This window comes from Diadema antillarum, unplaced genomic scaffold (assembly GCF_040938485.1).
Source record: "Diadema antillarum isolate AM-2024a unplaced genomic scaffold, OU_Dant_1.0 seq00000674_RagTag, whole genome shotgun sequence".
Taxonomy (NCBI): domain Eukaryota; kingdom Metazoa; phylum Echinodermata; class Echinoidea; order Diadematoida; family Diadematidae; genus Diadema; species Diadema antillarum.
Window position 1 is genome coordinate 3037211 of NW_027271580.1, and position 18508 is coordinate 3055718.

At 37.7% G+C, this 18508-nt stretch overlaps 1 protein-coding gene across 1 annotated transcript; it reads left to right on the top strand.

The window, feature by feature from the left end:
- The first annotated feature begins 7161 nt into the window (after positions 1 to 7161).
- On the top strand, positions 7162 to 16916 carry LOC139736975 (trans-1,2-dihydrobenzene-1,2-diol dehydrogenase-like). The gene is made up of 7 exons (XM_071647649.1): positions 7162 to 7360; positions 9173 to 9336; positions 10974 to 11109; positions 12269 to 12382; positions 14509 to 14633; positions 16131 to 16311; positions 16703 to 16916. The coding sequence occupies exons 1-7, from the start codon at positions 7162 to 7164 to the stop codon at positions 16825 to 16827; spliced, it is 1044 nt and encodes a 347-aa protein (XP_071503750.1). The 3' UTR covers positions 16828 to 16916.
- Positions 16917 to 18508: the final 1592 nt, after the last annotated feature.

Genomic DNA, 18508 nt, shown 5'->3' on the forward strand with positions numbered 1-18508 from the left:
AAAAGTTTGTATTTCTTTTATGTTGGTGCTGTACAATTTCTGTGGCCAGCAGGCTTTAATTAAGTACCAAGGTAGCCTCACTGCATACCTTCTTTTAAAAGCTAAAGTATGTCAAAAATGAGTGGGTGCTTGATTTACAAGAAAGGAAAATATCTCACACATCTACATGCCAATATTGTTGATTGATTCTCATGTTTGTAACATGAAAGCAACTCAGTTACAACTCTCTTTGCACCGTATGTTTGTGGAATTCGTTCTACAACATGAGAGTCATGTCGTAAATGTGCTATTCAGGGTAAACGACATTGATTATATTCACTTCACTTACCAAAACCAAGCAATGTCACAGAAACCAAATCAAATGACTGTGTTGTAGGACCCATTGTTAGGTTACCTTATGACATTGCAAGTGTTAAAGGAGACCAAAAAAGTGCTTTTCTTCCTGTGTTTTTTTTTTCTCTTAAAAGCTATGCTGACATCCTTGCATTCTCATGACAGAGATTTCTTCCCTGGTACACTTTCCACTAAAGAAATGATGTAAAGTTGCTATTGCAGTATCTGCAATAATTTCATGTGTCTCTTTATGGGGCAGTATTATTGAGAGCCCTGTTTGGAGACGCGTTGGGTTTGAAAGTACTGCTGCTCCATAAGATACTATTAAATCAAAACCTCTTTTTACAGTCACCCATCCTTCCATAGATACTGACATGCTAAACTGTGAGTTATCCTATTGTGTACATCTCACCACCCAAGATTAGTTTGATAGCATTATAGTTTGATTTCTTCTTCAAGACTAATGTTAATAACAAATGGTTAGCTTGGTCTCTGTTGTAGGATTCAAAAGAGGATATTACCGGTATGTACACATGTAGCATGACATATGAACTAAACCACATCAATGGATGATTTTTTTTTCTTCTTTTTTTTGTCATATGCACCATGTACATCAAGAGAACTGTCTTCAAGATGTTGGTTTTCATGTTTCAGTTGCTATTGTGGTGAGTTTTCTGAACTTCCAAACATGGAGTTGTTAAGGATGGACTGAAGTTGAATTTAATAGTTTTTGCAGACCCATGTTTCTTTTGCCAGCCATTGTCTTTCTCCATGTTTAAACCTCCACCCTGAAAGATGCTTGAGGCATTATGTTTTAAGAGTGTTTGTCCCTCTGTTCATTTGTACTAATATTCCTCAGGTCTCGTTGACACATATTTCATGATGTTTGTCCAAGGGATGGTATGTGAGGTGCATAGATGTGCTGATAAGATTTGGGGTAAAAAGAAAAGGGGGTGTTAGTGCTCTAGTGCCAACAGTTCTATCTCAATGTCTGCATTATACACAGACTTTGATATACCTAAGATATGCTTTAAGAAGGAAGAACATGGACATCATGTTTGCCTTTATTAGACTTTGCCTTTGAATGAAGCACAAAATAAACAGGAACCACTATCACAAAAGTACCCACTTGCTATTACTAATGGGTTTGTGAGCTGTTTGATCATTGACCCTTGACCCAAAACTTGAGCACTATCCTTCAGGAGTGTCTTGGCATGACGTGGTTACTCTGGAATGTTGCATTGAATACGGTTGGCTCACATCCTTTTTGTGTTCCATCGACAGTCTCCACCAACGTGGTACAACAGTGTATTGGCATGAGAGTTGTGTTACATTACCTGCATTGAATGTCGCTAGCAAAGATGCTACACTTTCCTAACACCAGAGCGCAAAGAGTGCAAATCTGTCAGACATCTCTAATGATGGACTGATTTGGAGGGACAGCAGCATGAATATCTGTATCAGCAAATTGGTGACGTGCATAAATCTTGAAAAGTGGATTCACCACTACCATCATATCATATCAAATGGAGAAGCGACTCTGTCCAGTGCGATAATGAGTTAATTGAACAAAATTTTTATCATTTTGTTCATGACAAGAAGCCACAAATGCAAGAAAACTCTCAAGATGGCGTCAAGATAGGTACTATTCTATATGTTGGGCAGGTGTTGACACCATAAGAATCAAACTGCGCTCCACGAGGACCGTTGCAATCTCAACAGTGAAGACGACTGGTGTCGCCATTGGAGAGATTTTGAGACTAGCCTGTTATTATCCCACTATGGTGAGCTATGTAATGTTTAAACTCAAAATTGTCACTATATGTTCAATGTAAAATGTTGTTTATATTCTTTCAGGACATGGCTGGACAATAAGTCCAATCATTGACAAATATTGCTTCCGCTTTGAATTTCTTTTAAATGATGAGTAAGGAAATTATTAAATTGAAATCATTGCAAACAATGAAACAAAAGGGTACCCATTTGAAGTTTGAATAGTATTATCTGAATGAAAGAATTTAGGAGCTATGTTGTAATACACTCCACTTTCTCCTTTGCTGAATTCTAACTGAACAGATTAGTTCTTCAAATCCTTTTCTTTTTTCTGAATTCTAGATTACTCAAAGTAACACCAGTTGCTGCATTTTTTTTTCTATCATCCAGAGGCAAACCTTTGTCTGACTAAATGTAGGATCACTAATCAGGTATTAAGGCATATCATACCCTTAGAGGTCATGCTTCACCAGATTGAGTTTTACTTTGGCGACCGACAGTGACTCTACAGTGTACATGCTTGAAGGAATGATTTTTGCATGCATGGCGTGATGAAGCAAGATAAAAAATGCTAAACAGGGCTCCTTGTGCAAACAAAGTTGCTTCTCCAGGAACATTCTGTGCATTTTGGCAACACAGGACAGCAGGAGGTCTCCATAACAAGTTTCAGTTACTAAAATAGACTAGCCAACAAGGACTTGTATGCCATTCTTCATGAATTACAAAGTCTCTCCCTGAACAAATAAGTTTACTCACAGGCTGCAATAAAAACAGTGCTGTTGTCAAGCCAAAGTATATCAGAATGGTGTTCATGATCAGCTTGAAGCAGACATCAAACTTTAATAGGAACGTGACCAGGAAACTCGCTGAAGATTTGCCATCAATGTTTGATGGACAACTGCATGCAAAACTACCTCCTTCCAGCAAGTCCCAAGCTGACTACATAGTGCAAAGTGGGTTGCAGCATGACAGACTTTACATGAACTCCATAGATATGAATAACTATCATGGCTTGTTTTTTTCTTTTTTCTTTTTTGTATGCATGTATACAACTTCAACTATTGTTAAAAGTTAGTATTTATATTAGTTATTACTAATTTTTATAGCAGTTGTGTCTGTCTCATACTGGAAAATGGCTATACTGTCATTGATAATTCCCATTTGTATTTTTAATCTGAAGAGTTGTCACAGAAATTAGTGAGGACAGGCATGACAGCAGGAGTTCAGTGCTGTTGCAATTTAGAAACTCAAATTCTGAGAGCAGCACTTAAATATTATGTGTAAGATAGATGAATGGATTGAATGTATCTGACTATTCATAGTCAGCTAGGAATTATCCTGATTCCACCTCTAAAGTAATTACCCAATTGAATGAAGCCGTGCAGCTACCCTGGTACTGTACTAGCCATTGCTGCATTTACTCTGTGGCCTCTGTAAGTTGCTGGCCAGACTCGTTTCACATCACAGATAGAGAGATAGACATAGAGAAGCTAATTATTTCTTTGCTGAAAACCATGTTCAAGTCTCGAGTTGCCAACTTATTCAAAGATAACCTCATCAGAAAAGCATGTTTCCCATGAGTGCAATATGTAGTGTGGCAATACACGGATGTTTAGCAAACCAGCACACACTAGCAAATGCTCTTGCTATGTGGTAATGTCATCTGTCAAAGAATACACTTGCATATGGAATGGTTTCTGGAGGTCTTATAAGGGTGTTGGAAAATGCACAAGGAAAAAATTTTGTTTGGTTGTTGTTTTTAATGTTGGTTTTTCACCAACATCCTTGATATCTTCAGCATTTCTTGGATCAGTGTCAATAATATTGATCCCAGGAAACTAGGCCTAGATAAAAATGAGCTTAACCCTTGCTGTGCTGGGTTTGCTGATTGGCCAACATGTTAGAGCTTTTTCTTCTCCAGTTGGCACAGATGTCTGGAAAATGATTGCCATTGAATAGAGATTAAGATTACCTAATCCATGGCTCGACACTAACTTTTTTGTTTGATGGCCCGATGGGGCCACCAACATCCTAAATTTCAAATTTTTGGTGGCCCGAGAGAAAAATGTGGTGTCCCCAAAAAACCCCAATAAAAAACATTAAAAGTCCTTTTTTTTAATGAGTCAAATATTTAAGATTTATGATAGTAAGAATTAGAAGTTGGACATATCTACTCATAAATAAACTTCAACAAACTTGCAACACTCACTCTCAGACACTCATTCAGTCCTTTTCATCCATCCTTTGAACAAATTTAACAGCTAATTTCCGGCGCAAAAAGTTACGAATTTATTGACATACTCTTCAAAAAATTTTGGTGGCCCGAGGCGGGCCACCAAATTTGCCCTTTTTTAAAATTTGGTGGCCCGACTTTCATTTTTGGTGGCCCCGGGCCACCGTTAGTGCCAAGCCCTGCCTAATCCCTTCAATCCATATTGTGGCACCATGGCTTTCCTGTTGGGAATGAGGCACATTTGCTGCACCTGAGTGGGCTTGCTGATCTACACTGAGGTCAAGTTTGAATGGGTCACTGAATGCTGATCACAAAGCTTGACAAGTTAAGTCAAAATGTCTGTCCAGGTTAAATATTACAGACCTATCTCCAATCTACTCCAAAGTTCATCGAGAAAGCAACATTCACAAAACAGTCAAATAAAATCCATCAATGGTCAAAAATTAAATCTGTGTAGATGCAACCAGCATACCAGGAGATTCATCGTGTAGGAAAGACATAATGACCTCCTATAAACCACTCTTTGCCAAATATGAAAATAGTGTTCATTCATGCCCTTTGACAATAAAGCTTTCAGATAAATGTTCTACTTGACTTGATAGTGCCACTGGCCTTTGTGATCGACCCTTTCATTTTGCTCTGTCACTGAAATCAGTGGTTACCAGAGGCACAGTTTTAACTGCAATTCTTTGCTTCTATTGAACCACCTCTTACAGGGTCAAACAAAGGTCATGACTGGCCGGACGAGCGTTTGCAGTGTAGTAACATCGTTGTCACAGAGTGAATTTCATACAACCTGTGAATGGAGGTGCATGGTTGGCTATTTTCAGTTTTATATTTTAATTAGGGGATGCTGCCCCCAACATTTTGTCCTTTAATATGACGTTTCATCTCTCTAATGAAATAGAAAGAAAGAAAGAAAAAATCTCAGGATGGTCCACAGAATACATTAATTGCATTGAAGAGCAATGTACATTCTATTTATTATTGCTATTATTTGCAGGTTTATAGCTCTGCAACCACCAAATCTTGCCTTATTACATTGAAATGATATTGCTTAAATTTTGTGTACAAATTTAACTTTTCCTAGTAATATTGATGTTTCGTAGTAATGACATAAATGTGTACTTTAAATGCATCATGCATCTACATGGATTGTGTAGCTTGTTTGAAAGTTATCTTCTCCTCTGTTATGAATAAATGTCTTATGTAAATGATTATGATACCGTTATCTGCTCATGTTTACTTTGTATTTCGTGTTTGCATCATATGAGGGGTAATGATTTGATTATTCTGTTTGGGTATTGGGCACACATTTACATGTATGTACTAAGTCATGAACAGAGAAATGTTAAAGGGAAAGTATAATTTTAGTTGAGACGGGGATTCAGTTTTAACTTTTTGTGTGATAATTAGAAACCTTTTATATGAAATATTAAAGAGCCGCGATTCTATGAGGAATTAAAAGTTTATTTGATCGAAAATCAGTTTTGAAATGGCATGAGATATCAAAGAACAAGTAAAACAAAGTGGTCCTAATAGAAGATGGGTCCTACCTTTTATTAGAACCTCTTTGGTTTTGTATATCTCAGCCATTTTCAAAACAGATTTTCATCTGATAAACTTTGAATTCCTTTTGGAATTGTGTGGTCTTTAATACTTCATATAAGTGGTTTCTAATTATCTCACAAAAAGTTAAAACCTGAATCCTTGACTCAACCAGAACTATACCATCCCTTTAAAGAGAATGTAAGTTTAAAATTAAAGTGTTTGATGGACAGAGAGTAACAATGCAATATGGCAGGAGAGAGATTGAGTAACAAGAAGGGTTGAGGTTCGAGGACTGGAGTTTAAAATGGAGGTACTTATTCAAACATGCTGGGGCGGATCCAGAATTCTGTAAAGACGGGGCGCCTTTACAAAATTAAAGGGGAGCGCACACGCCCCCATTCTTTCTTTTTATTTCTTTTATTTTAACAAAAAATAAAGTGGGGGCGTGCTGATGCGCCCTCTCCTTGATCTGCCACTGAGATGTCAGTTTTCTAGGGATGCACATAGATATACCACAGGTGCAGTTGTGCCTTTAATATATGCATTGTTGTCAATTGTTACAAACACATATTCGAAACAGGCATATATACAGCGTATATATATTTTTTCTCCTTCCTTTCTCATATATATATATATATATATATATATATATATATATATGTGTGTGTGTGTGTGTGTGTGTGTGTGTGTGTGTGTGTGTGTGTGTGTGTGTGTGTGTGTGTGTATACATATATCACAATTTTATACTATGCATATCCAACCCCCATCTTCATCTTGACATTACATTCCTGACCTAGAATCTACTCTACATTATGATAATCACACCTTGGTATGCTTTTGTGCGAGAACCTCCCAGAAAATTTGTCTAAGGCTGTAAGAACTTAATTCAGTTCCCCATTAAACCAAGGAGTCTTCGCCATTTGAAAGTAATATGTATGTACTCAATTTGAAATGTGGTTAATTCATTGAAAATATGCCACGCCCTGTGGTGGGCGTGTCTCCAATGAACCCGTTGGGCTTTTTCCATACACTTTTACATGTAGTTCAGCATGCAGTGCACCTGAGCTGACCTGGGAAGTGGGGAGTCACTGGGGTCCACTCATGCGTTCGTGCTGCACGCTTTTTCGCTAGCGCTACTACTAGCATTAGCTTGTATTTGTGGGACCACATTGCCGCTGTAACCACTGCAATTTTATTGCCTCGCAAACGGTCAGTATCCATGCCAGTGTAGGCAGTGCCAAAGTCTGCAATCTGAAAGGTGAGCTTCCAATATGTCTAAGCTGCGTTGGGGGATTTGTTCAGCTGGTCGAATATCGCAGGATTTTGCGACAGTCCTCTCTCAACTGGAGAATCATGAAGTTGGAGCAGTCGCCGCTAGGTCCGAGCAGGATGCCCGAAGATTGGCCGAGAGAGTTGGCTGTGCCACTGCCTACGAAGGATACGAGCTCCTTGCAGCCGATGCGAATATCGGTACGGCAAAGTGTATGTGTGTGTGTGTGTGTGTGTGTGTGTTTTGTGTGTGTGTGTGTGTGTGGTGTGTGTACGTGTGTATGTGTGTCGTATTTTGTAGTGTGAATCACATGCTTGAACCTTGTGATTCAGTCGACACTGCCTCAGTTTGTGTCTATTTCATTCAGTCTGAAGAGGTATTGTTTCAGAAAGAGTGGTGTATTTAACATATTGTCTGCTTTCCAGAGATATCCCAATAATTTGAGGCAATTATGTCCAGGGAATGAATTATTACGATTTGTTAAAACCTACACTGTATTTTGTTTCATAATAACTTCACAATGCATATAGGGAGGTAACCGCAGCAGCGACCCCATACGGACAAATACGTACCGTAAAGGTACTGTGTTACAGCGCCCCGCGACGGGGTTAATAGGGAGGGAAGGGGCGGGGTGGGGGGTAGCCTTTAAACAAGGCGACCTCGCTCTGCGTGCCCCGTATAGCGCGTTTACCCCACAAACCTGTTGGCCGGCGAGTGGAGCGAGCCGCCTTTATCCACTCATTCAGGGATGTGTACTTTTGTCGTTGTTGTTGCTTTATATTCTTTGACAAATTTGCGTACAAATTTGACGCAGAAAATACACACGGCACCATGGCAAGCCTCGTTAATATTAAGTAGAATAGGCAAGCCTCGTTAATATTAAGTAACTATTCTTATTCTACTTAATATTAACGAGGCTTGCCTTGGTGCCGTGTGTATTTTCTGCGTCAAATTTGTACGCAAATTTGTCAAAGAATATAAAGCAACAACAACCACAAAAGTACACATCCCTGAACGAGTGGATAAAGGCGGCTCGCTCCACTCGCCGGCCAACAGGTTTGTGGGGTAAACGCGCTATACGGGGGCACGCAGAGCGAGTCGCCTTGTTTAAAGGCTAGGTGGGGGGAGGTGAAGGGGAATGGGTCAGGGTCACAGCTTCGGAGTTCCTGTTAGTATATAAGAATTAAATACATGTATATCAATGCCAGCCCTACCATGGTTGATAGACACACGCGCACAAGGAAAAAAGAATTTTGGAACTCTATATAGACTAAATAGTATTGTAGTAGGTCAGATAGACTTCTATATGCTGAATATTTTGCAAAGTTTATTTTTGCAAATTTCACAAGTCAGACGTGCTATTCACAAATTTAAAAACATGCAAAAATATCTAGATCCTACTTTGGTCCTGACATGAATGTGACATGCACACATACATTTCTCTGTTCAGTAATGTACCAATGATTGTAAAATTTAATCACAAAGTCCTGATTCGAAAAAAAAAAAAAATGACTTGCTTTATGGTGTATGACAGTAACTACAATAGTATAATTACTGGTATACATATGTACGGTACCAAGTACCGGTACAGTTTAGTGACCAGGAGCATCAGTACAGATACAGGGGCGCCAGAATGAGGGGGGTACGTTGCATATCCGCCGCCCCCCCCCCCCCCCCCCCCCCCCTCCAAATTAAGAATGGAGGAATTTATCATTACTGAGTGCCAATGACAAGCTGAGTGTTTGGGCACATAAAGGGTTAAAGAGAGCTGCCTTTGGACAAATAGAATGTTAGAGGGACAGGCAGTTATAATTCACCAATATACTGATATAGGCCCAATTCCATCAAAATATGTTTATCGCTTTTGTATCGGAATACAGGGCAGTTGATTGATTTGAACTTCATAGGCCAGGCGGGGTTGAATACATCTTGGAAAGAGGACAGTTGATATGTGATGCTGAATATATTGCAAGCATCATCATGTCTTTTTCTTTAAAACTGATTTATTGCAGATATTGTCTACATTGGGTCCATTGATACTCACCACCTACCATTGTGCAAGCTATTTCTTGGTGCCAAGAAACATGTCCTCTGTGAGAAACCACTTTCCTTGAATACTCAAGAAGTCCAGGTCATTCTGGACTGTGCCAAAGACTCTGGCTGTTTCTTCATGGAGGTACGGTGCTGTTGATTTATGCAAGGACCACTCTCATCTTCATAATTTGGCACTCTGAAAAAAAACCCCAAAACAATCTTGATATTGAGCTGTATCAATTGATTCTGTTCATTATGACTCTTTCTGAAAGCTGTAAACATCAATACGTACATGAGGAAATTAAAGTGAAAACTAAGTTTCGGTAAGTGCTTGAGAACCCGTCTAGCACCATTTCATTTTTGCTTGCAATATATCGAAAGAGTCCACTAAGAAACTTACCTGGCTGACGCGGTTTGCCGGAATGATGAGTCGGTTTGGAGTATTTTGAGAAAAATAATAATAGTAGGAAAACCGACTTTTATTCCAGAAGGCTCCAGACTAACTCGGTCTCGGGAAAAATTCGACCCTACTTCAGACAATTCACACGCAGTTAGTGATCGCCACATTCTACCGGCCACTGCATAATACCAAATGCGGCCTAACTGAATGGACAGGAAAGTGCGTGCTAACCACAGGTGCTAACGTAATCCTGTACAAAACAAAACAAAAATGACAGCGCGCGGTCCTCAGTTGCTGAGACGCGCGGTCTTTGGAGTTTTTGTTGTTGTTTATCAAGCGCCTTTGATTGTTTTAGAGGTGCTTGATAGGCGCACACTAATTTTGCATGCGCGCAAAAGAGGTTTTTGATGCGCGCGTTGTAACAACTCGGACCATTACTGTGAGTAGCCAGAACACAGTTTATACAGTCCGCTCCCATAGGACAACACTGTACAATCAGAGGGACAACCATTAAAACTCATCCCGCCGTCAAAAGCGAAGCCGAGTTATCCCCGAGTCCGAGTTTAGCCTGACCCCGTTCGGGTAAGTACTGAGACTGAACCTTTTTGGCTAATATTTCGCATTTTCGTCGTTACCCATCGAATATCTTGCAATAACATCGTTATCCTGCACATTTCCTAAGCATACGTTCACATTTGGGAGCGAAATTTGACAACTTTTGCAGGCGTACCAGAACTTTGTTTGGGCTTTAATCTTTATAACATTTGATACCATGGTACCGTGATTATGTTTTTAAACAGAAACGTAGTTGGAATGCCCATAGTGGTATCAAATCATTTGAAATGATGTCATAACAAAATTAAAAGATTTGATAAACTATTTAATGCCATTACTTTCACATGCTAGCAAGGAGTCTTAATGATTTTACTTACTCTACACTTGGACATTTTGTTATCAATCAAATCCCAATGATTTCTCTGTGTGCGTATCAAATTGAGATATGATTTTTGTATTATGTTACATGAGTGCTGTGTGTCTTTTATTTTCAAGATAAACAATTCTTACTTCCTTAAATCACACTCAGGTTATGCTTCAACCTTAGCCCTACTATTCTTTGTAGATTCACTTGCTTTTCATTACCTTGAAACATATTTTAGGTGTCCTTTTCTAACATACATCACATGAGCCCTCTTTACATGTAAATGATCATGTAAATCAAAAGAAACCATATAGAGTCAAGCAGCTTGGAGATATACAAATATGTGTAATTTTGGTATATGATTTTGTTTTCAAATAGAAAATTACTTAAAGTAGTGTTTCAAAAATAAGAGAGTTCATGTTTAAGGCATAAATTTTGCTTTGTAATTGTTTTCATGCAGGGTATTTGGTCGAGGTTCTTTCCAGCGTATAGGAAGATCAAATCCCTCATTGATGAAGGAGAGATTGGGGATGTCCAGTACATCATGGGGGATTTTTCTCAAAAAGTGCCAGATGACTTCAGGGTATTCGTAAAAAGTAAGTATACAGTATTCTAAATGAAATTATATCCATTGAAGCATTTCAGTCCCTTTTAAAATTAATGTTGTTAGTCTTTACATCGTGCAGTTTTGAACTGTATGTGACTAAAGGTGAGTATTAACACATTGAAGATGAGTCCTGAACTCTTCAGGTGTCTAGAAAATGTATATTGTAGCAGTGTCAGCCTGTCCTCAATGGCTTAAAGAGATGTTGTCACCAATATGATTATCACATTTAGACTTAGATTTGGATTAATTTAGACCTTGCTCACAAGAGTTGTGGAATGATATTTGGTATTATGCGGGTTCCAAAACAGTGTTCAGTACTTGGGCAGTTACATTAACGAAAGTATGATTCTGTGCACACACAAACTATGGATGCAAGCTCACTTTATAACCACCTGCACATCTACACAAACCCTGCCATGGATATTGATCCTTTCTGTCTGCTGAATCAGTTTCTACATACACTTTTGGATGTAATTCAGCTTTCGTACATGTAAACCTACAATGTAGTACGTATAAGCTCAGTGGCAGAGAGCTGTCTTCATAATCTCACATAGTACATGTGTACATGACACACAGGAATACTATAGGCCTAATTGGTCAAAGAAGTGCTATTCATACACAATGACACTTTTTACTTTTTACCAAATGTGGGGAAAATGAATTTTGTTGAAAATGACAACAGATATAGTTCAGCATTTTTGTCTTTCACCAAGCGCTTTGTTGGCAAACAGAGACATGTGTAGTGCCATCCAGACCAATAGAAATAGGGAAAAGGTACACGATTATGTCAATTTTATGAACAGCAACTGAGTTTTTCTCGGACTTTGATGGAAACATGTCCTGCAATTGCCTATATTGGGTACTCACTACTGGTATATTTGGATTGTAAAAGAGGTGTAGGTTCCTATGTGTTTTACTGTGCAAGCATCCCACACAACCAATCCAATATCCATACAGGGAAATATTGTATGTATGCATAGTTTTCGTGCCTTAATACTTGGTGTGTCAAAAGAAAAAACAAAACGAAACAAAACAAAACAAAACAAAACAAAACCCAGACGTTATAGCGGTACTATAAGTGCATATTATGCAAGTTTTATCAACGTTTTACTAAAGTTTGCACACTTGTTATTGCATATGTTTGGCAGGTACTGGTGGAAGTGCCATTAATGACATTGGAGTGTACTTGGTTCAGCTAGCTGTCATGATATTTGGTCCTGAGCCAATCAGTGTGCAAGGAGTTGGAGGCCTCAGTGCAACAGGTATGAAAATCAGTCAGAAGATAGAATCCTACTAATGCTTGATACTTATTCTTTTTTTACATTCTATGTTATATACATGTACTGTATAAGCAGTTATTTTTGCATATACTGATATTTTCGCAAATGAGGAGGTCACAGACATTTCCGCGAGATGTTGTTTTTTTTGTGAATTGTCAACGACACTATAATCTAAATGCATTATTACCCAGGTGCATCCTGATATTTCCCTTATATCATTCTATGCGGGTGACATCATACACTGTACAAAGTAAACTTCTCATCCAGCATTGACTTTACAGAAACTTTAGAAATCCATAACTTTTTGAACTTTCTGTCTAATCTTCCTCAAACTTTCAGTGATACTCACATTGCTCATTTCTAGCTCTTATTTCTTTTTCATGTTCAAAAAGGGAGGAGTTGGTCTGTGCTTAGAATGACAGCATACCTTGTCAGTTTTGAATAAATCTAACATACAAAATCATAAAATAAATACTACTATACTTATCTTGTACATAGTCAGAAGCATTATATACAGTGCAATCCCATTATAACGAACATGGTTTTAACAAATTTCTGGTTACAACGAAATAAAAATCCTGATCGCAAAATTATCGGTTCTATGTTTTTTATTTTTATTTGTTCGGTTATAATGACATTTCGATATAACGAAAGAAAACTGCCGGTCCCAAGGTCTTCGTTATAACGGGAGTCTACAGTAGAAAAAACTATCTTGGCCTCAATAGAAAAGACAAATCTTTTTTTTCTTTCTTTTTTCAGTGAGTGAAAATGAATTGTTTTGTGGACACAATGCATAAGCAAAACGTTGTGTTTCAGGGTCCCAAGTACCTCAAAACTTTCATCCAAGTTGTCAAATCAAAATGGAAGGAGATAGATGACCTAGACAAGGATCATCACATTTCATGACAGTTTGCGCATTTCTGAAAAAATGCAATACAAAATTTGGATAATCAGAGCCAAAAGATGGTGGCATTTCTACGAGGTGAATTTGAAAGAGAGATTCTTTGTAGTCATACTCATCTAGGTAGCAGTCAAAGTGACCTCAACTTCATCATTCCGCCATGTTGTTATTTAGAAAGAATAACAGGGTAGCTGTGATCATGTATTTGTCACTCCATCCCCAGTCTATTAAGGCTCTAGTTTATGCTGGTAGTGCCTTGCTGTAATATGATCGACCAACCATGTAACTGCACCACCACTAACAACAAGTGCAACTTTCCTTTCATATTCATCCTTCCCACTATTACTTCGTCCAGTATTGCATTGCTACCAACTGTGCTGTCATAGTTAAATGTTGTGCATGCTGAGCTGAACACTATTTGTGTGGTCAGCTACTTCACTTGATGATTCTGATTGTGTAACATTGAGTCAGTAATATCGGGATGGAAGGAGAGAAGCTGGGGGGAAAAATCATTATACACCTCTTCGCAATGAAGGATTCTGGAGCTATTAAGTACTGTATATGCCTTCTCGAGGTTTTTGTTTTCATGAATTTCCTGATTCTGGTGCTATTTGCAAACTTTGCAACACACAAAATTATTCACTCTGATGTCAACATGAATGCAACATGCATGCATACAATTCTCTGTTCATTATTGTACTTCACAATAGTGAATCTAACTACTTGCAAAATTTTTGAGATTCACCAAAAATAGACTCACTAAATAAATTGCATGTATAATATACAGTATATAAAAGGGGTCAATCTGCCATTGTAACTTTCTTTTTGCTATAGTTCATGTCCAGCCAAGTACAGAATTGACACACATAAGCATGTGTGTGTCTGTGTTTTAATCTTATAAATGCAATTACACACTATATTTTTCTGTCACTTGCTGTATTGGGTACTGCTACACTGATGCAAATATTTCATGTACCAATACTTATATTTGCCATACTGTGCTACATTGTATGTGTCTGGAGAACTCTATCACATATGGATATGACTGATTGATTGATTTGAATTTATTACCACTTTGAGTTCACACAAATGAAACAAACATAACTAAGTTACAATGGTTATTTCAATTATTACTATACAATAGTATTTCATCCATTTTTTTGTTGTTGTTGTAAATTTGTTGTAAAATCAATAAATTTTGATGCAGGTGTAGATGATGTGTGTACGTGGACAATGCTGTATCCAGGCAAGAAAGTGGCCTCATTTACAACTTGTCTCAGAGCCATGGGTCAGAATGAGGCAAGCATTGTGGGAACGGAAGGCAGGATACGTGTAAGTATGTAGTGTCTTGATGTATAATCATTTTAGGCACAAAAGAATTCATTCTAGTTTGGATTGCACTGCAAGTCAAACTCTCAGTGCTGTTTGGATAGTTAAAGTGGAGGTTTTATTCAAAATTTGCTCTGTTTTTGGAGTTTTTGGAGTGTGATATTTTAGAGATCTTTATGATAAAGTTATCAAGACCACAAGAGTAAGATGCAGTAATATGTCATCCTTTGGGTGTGTTTTCATGTTGGCCATGATTTTTATGCCTCCATTTAGAGGGTGCCTGAGGCTTACTCTATCAGGCTGTCCTTGTATCCCAGGTCTTATCACAATAAAGAAAAAACAGTGGCAAATTTTCTTGCTTACAAGTCTGTCATGATGTGGTACGTGATGTTCATATGAACTACACCAAGGTTATTCAGCTTTATCTGAATGTGGCATCTTTCAGCCGTAATTTCATTCATGAAATCAGCAGTAATATAATGCAATAGACAACTTGGAAATAGACAGTTTATAAAATAGATGTCGGTGGTTTAAGGTCAAGACTCACAGTCAAATAGCACTATACCCCCCCCCCAAAAAAAAAATAAATAAATAAATAAATAAATAAAAAATAAGAAGGGCTGGAGATTATGTAAGTTGATGAATGGAATAGAAATACATAGAAAATTACTTTCATGGATTTTTTTGCTTGCAAAGTATGAGAAGTGATGGTGGATACAAATGTGGGTTGAAGATCAAGGTTGAAGGTTGTAATTGTACTTGCATTGAAAAACAAAACCTGTTCCAGTCATGATTGCAGTTAGGATTGTCAAAGGTTTAATAGTGATAGTATCAAATAGGGAACATGAAAATGAATAAAAGATTTGTTGTTAGAATTACTGGGGCAAATATTATCAGTCAAGGTTCAAGGTCACTAAAATTTAGCTGGCATAAAATTTCTGGCCTTAATTTCTGTTAGGTTAGTGCAGTAATGTGCTGTAGGTTTGATATTAATGAATTGAGAAATATTTCCTTTATAATGACAGTATAAAAGGTCAATCCAAGTTGGCCAGAGGTCGAGGTAATCTATTTTATCAAAATGTATTAAAATGAAGGACTATGCACAATATTTATGGCTGATACAGTAGATGTGTGAGATACAAGTGACTTCCCAGGATGGCAGTGCACCATGAATACAAATGAATACAGATAACAGAGATATTTCCTTCACGCACCGCAGGTTAAAATAAATTCCACAGGTCAAGGTCGACAAAATTGATTAAGGAGGGCCATTCTTGTGGCAGGTTATGCATAGTGGGTGCACAAGAATATGGGGTGGCCTATTTATCTTTACACTGCATTCAAATTGTTATAAATCATTTTTCTTTATTTTGTGTGTTTTGTTCAACTTTTTTCCCTTTTCATTTAAGAGGAAAACGTATTTGACCCGAGGCAGACTTAAGGACATATTCATTGCTGCCTGTTCATACCTTGTCTTTTCTTTCTATATTCAATTTCCAGCTGCCTGCAAGCTTCCACTGTCCCACAGCAGTTGAATTATCCAAAGGCTCCCCTGCAGGTGGTAAATGTGAGAAGAAGGTGTTTGAATTTCCTCTTCCTGACACAAAGGGGACTTTCAATTATCACAATTCAGCGGGGTTTTGCTACGAGGCTGAAGCTGTTAAAGAGGCAATTGATAATGGTAAGTTTGGTAGTTATGCATCAGAAATTGATCAAGTTAAACTTCAATTTTTTTTCAAGTAAAAGAAAAGTCCACAAAGTAATTGTTACTTGAATTTGCAATTGTTGTCCTCGGATATCTTGACCATGTACATGTACCTGCTAAAGGGGTTGGGGGTGCAGAATTTCTTCTGGCTGACTTCTGGATAAGATTAGAATTGATAACTGAATATTTTATTAAGTTTATCTGTGGTTGCCTTTTGTCATTTCGTCTTGGCATGTGTATTTCTTTTGTGAATTTTGAGTCTTTGCATTTTCGTATTATCTCTGCTACTATCCTCATATTCTGTATCTTACGCTTCAGGTCAAAATCTTCCTTTGTGTATTTACCTTTGTTCATTACATAAACCCAGGTAAGACTGAACATCCCATAGTGCCATGGTCAGAAAGTCTTGCCATTCGCAAGATCATGGACAAACTACATCAGGATGTCGGCTATGTCTTCACAGACGAGGATGCAAAAGCGGCTGGACGTTAAGACTAATTGCCAACAATAACCTTTTGTGTGCTTTGAGTGGAGTTTGGTGCTGAAACCCCACAGCATTGTATACACTGTTCAAAGTCTGTGGCACAAATGAGTTAATCAATAGCCATCACTTTTATCGACATCATTTGCTGAATATGAGATGTTAAGACAATCAGTGAAATATATATTGTGTGGGAGAAATGCAAACTTGTATATCTTCTAATTTCAGTTCTCTTTCTGATTATAGAGATGTCAGTATATTCTATATGTATTGATCAGATGGTGAACCACTATATTAAGCAACCATGATGAAATGTTTGATTATACATACATGCAGTGGATCAAAGTCTAGCTCAGTGCAAATCACTACAAACTCTAATATAGAATACTTCTCTAGGCACAACTTACTTCAATTGCAGTAAACCTCATGTCATGGGACCAGAAAAGAAAGAAAGAAGTGTCAACTAAACTCAAATGTCAACTTGAATACAGAAAAATCAATGTTGCTGAGTAGTTGTATGTCAATTAATACTGCAGGAATGGAACTGTACTGTCAAACATTCTTTGTTTCATATCTTATCGATGCTTATCAAGACAGGAACATCTGTCGACAACCGCAAGGTATTAAATTAGTATGCTACTGCATCAATTTGGACAATTGAATCATATCAACTGCCAGTAAGTAAGGAGTGTTTTCTGTGAACTAACAAAGGGAGAAACTCCGGACTTCTTCATTAACGGCTGGTGCAATTTTTAGATCTACACAAGGTTTGACTTTGTGTGTAATTTTCCTTTCACAATAATTTCATCCACACGAGTCAGTGAATGCAGTGACGCGTGGAAAACATTCAAACCTGATACAGTATGCTTAGTCTTTGTAGTCTTTTTTGTTTTTGATGATATCGCCCTCTGTGTTGAGATTGTTGTAGGCTGCGAAATCACATATTTTATATGCTGGCAACAGTTCTTGCCAGAATCAATTGATATTTGCTGTGTAGGTGAACTCATCAAAAAAAATCTAGCTGTCTATCCTCAGGTGTTTTGTGTTTTGTTTTTAATCTTCAATTTGTTAGGAACTACCGTGAAAAGACCCCTGGTCTTTTGTAATTTCCATGTTTCATTTATAGTTATCATATATTATGTATTGCATGTTCGTGTACTCGTTCAATGAATGTTTTCAGTTTGTTATAGTACAAAAGATATGTTTTTAAAATGAAACAAAGTTCAAGTTCATGTTTTATGTAGTACTCATGTAGAAGATTCATATTCTTGCAGGAAACATGTCTATGTTTCACTTAAAGGAACATTTCTCTTTTTTAGTCTTAGTCTTATAAATGGTTCAGGGATTGTAATGTATTTGTTACATTTGGGATTGTGGGTTTAGAAATTTCTAGACATATGATGCAGTGGCGGATCCAGAGGGGGGCGCTTCCTCTTTATTTTTTGTTTAAACCAAAGAAATAAAAAGAAAAAAAATGGGGGGGGGGGGGGGGCGTGCGCCACCTTTAATTGTGTAAAGGCGCCTCCCCTTTACCAGTGGGGCTTCATAAATGTGCCTACTGAATGCCCTTGTTGAGATGTGGATAAAAATCCAAGGTCATTGATTTAGTTTTAGAGGAGGTCATTTTGATAACTACAGGTAAAACTGCCGTTCAGTGATGCTAGACTATGTACAAAGACTTTTGCCACTTTT

Bases quoted from the DNA above. Each gene is read 5' to 3' on its own strand.
- LOC139736975 (XM_071647649.1), top strand. From the start codon at position 7,162: ATGTCTAAGCTGCGTTGGGGGATTTGTTCAGCTGGTCGAATATCGCAG. The intron at 7,361-9,172 runs GTACGGCAAAGT...GATTTATTGCAG, and splicing joins TGCAGCCGATGCGAATATCG to ATATTGTCTACATTGGGTCC. The intron at 16,312-16,702 runs GTAAGTTTGGTA...ACATAAACCCAG, and splicing joins TAAAGAGGCAATTGATAATG to GTAAGACTGAACATCCCATA.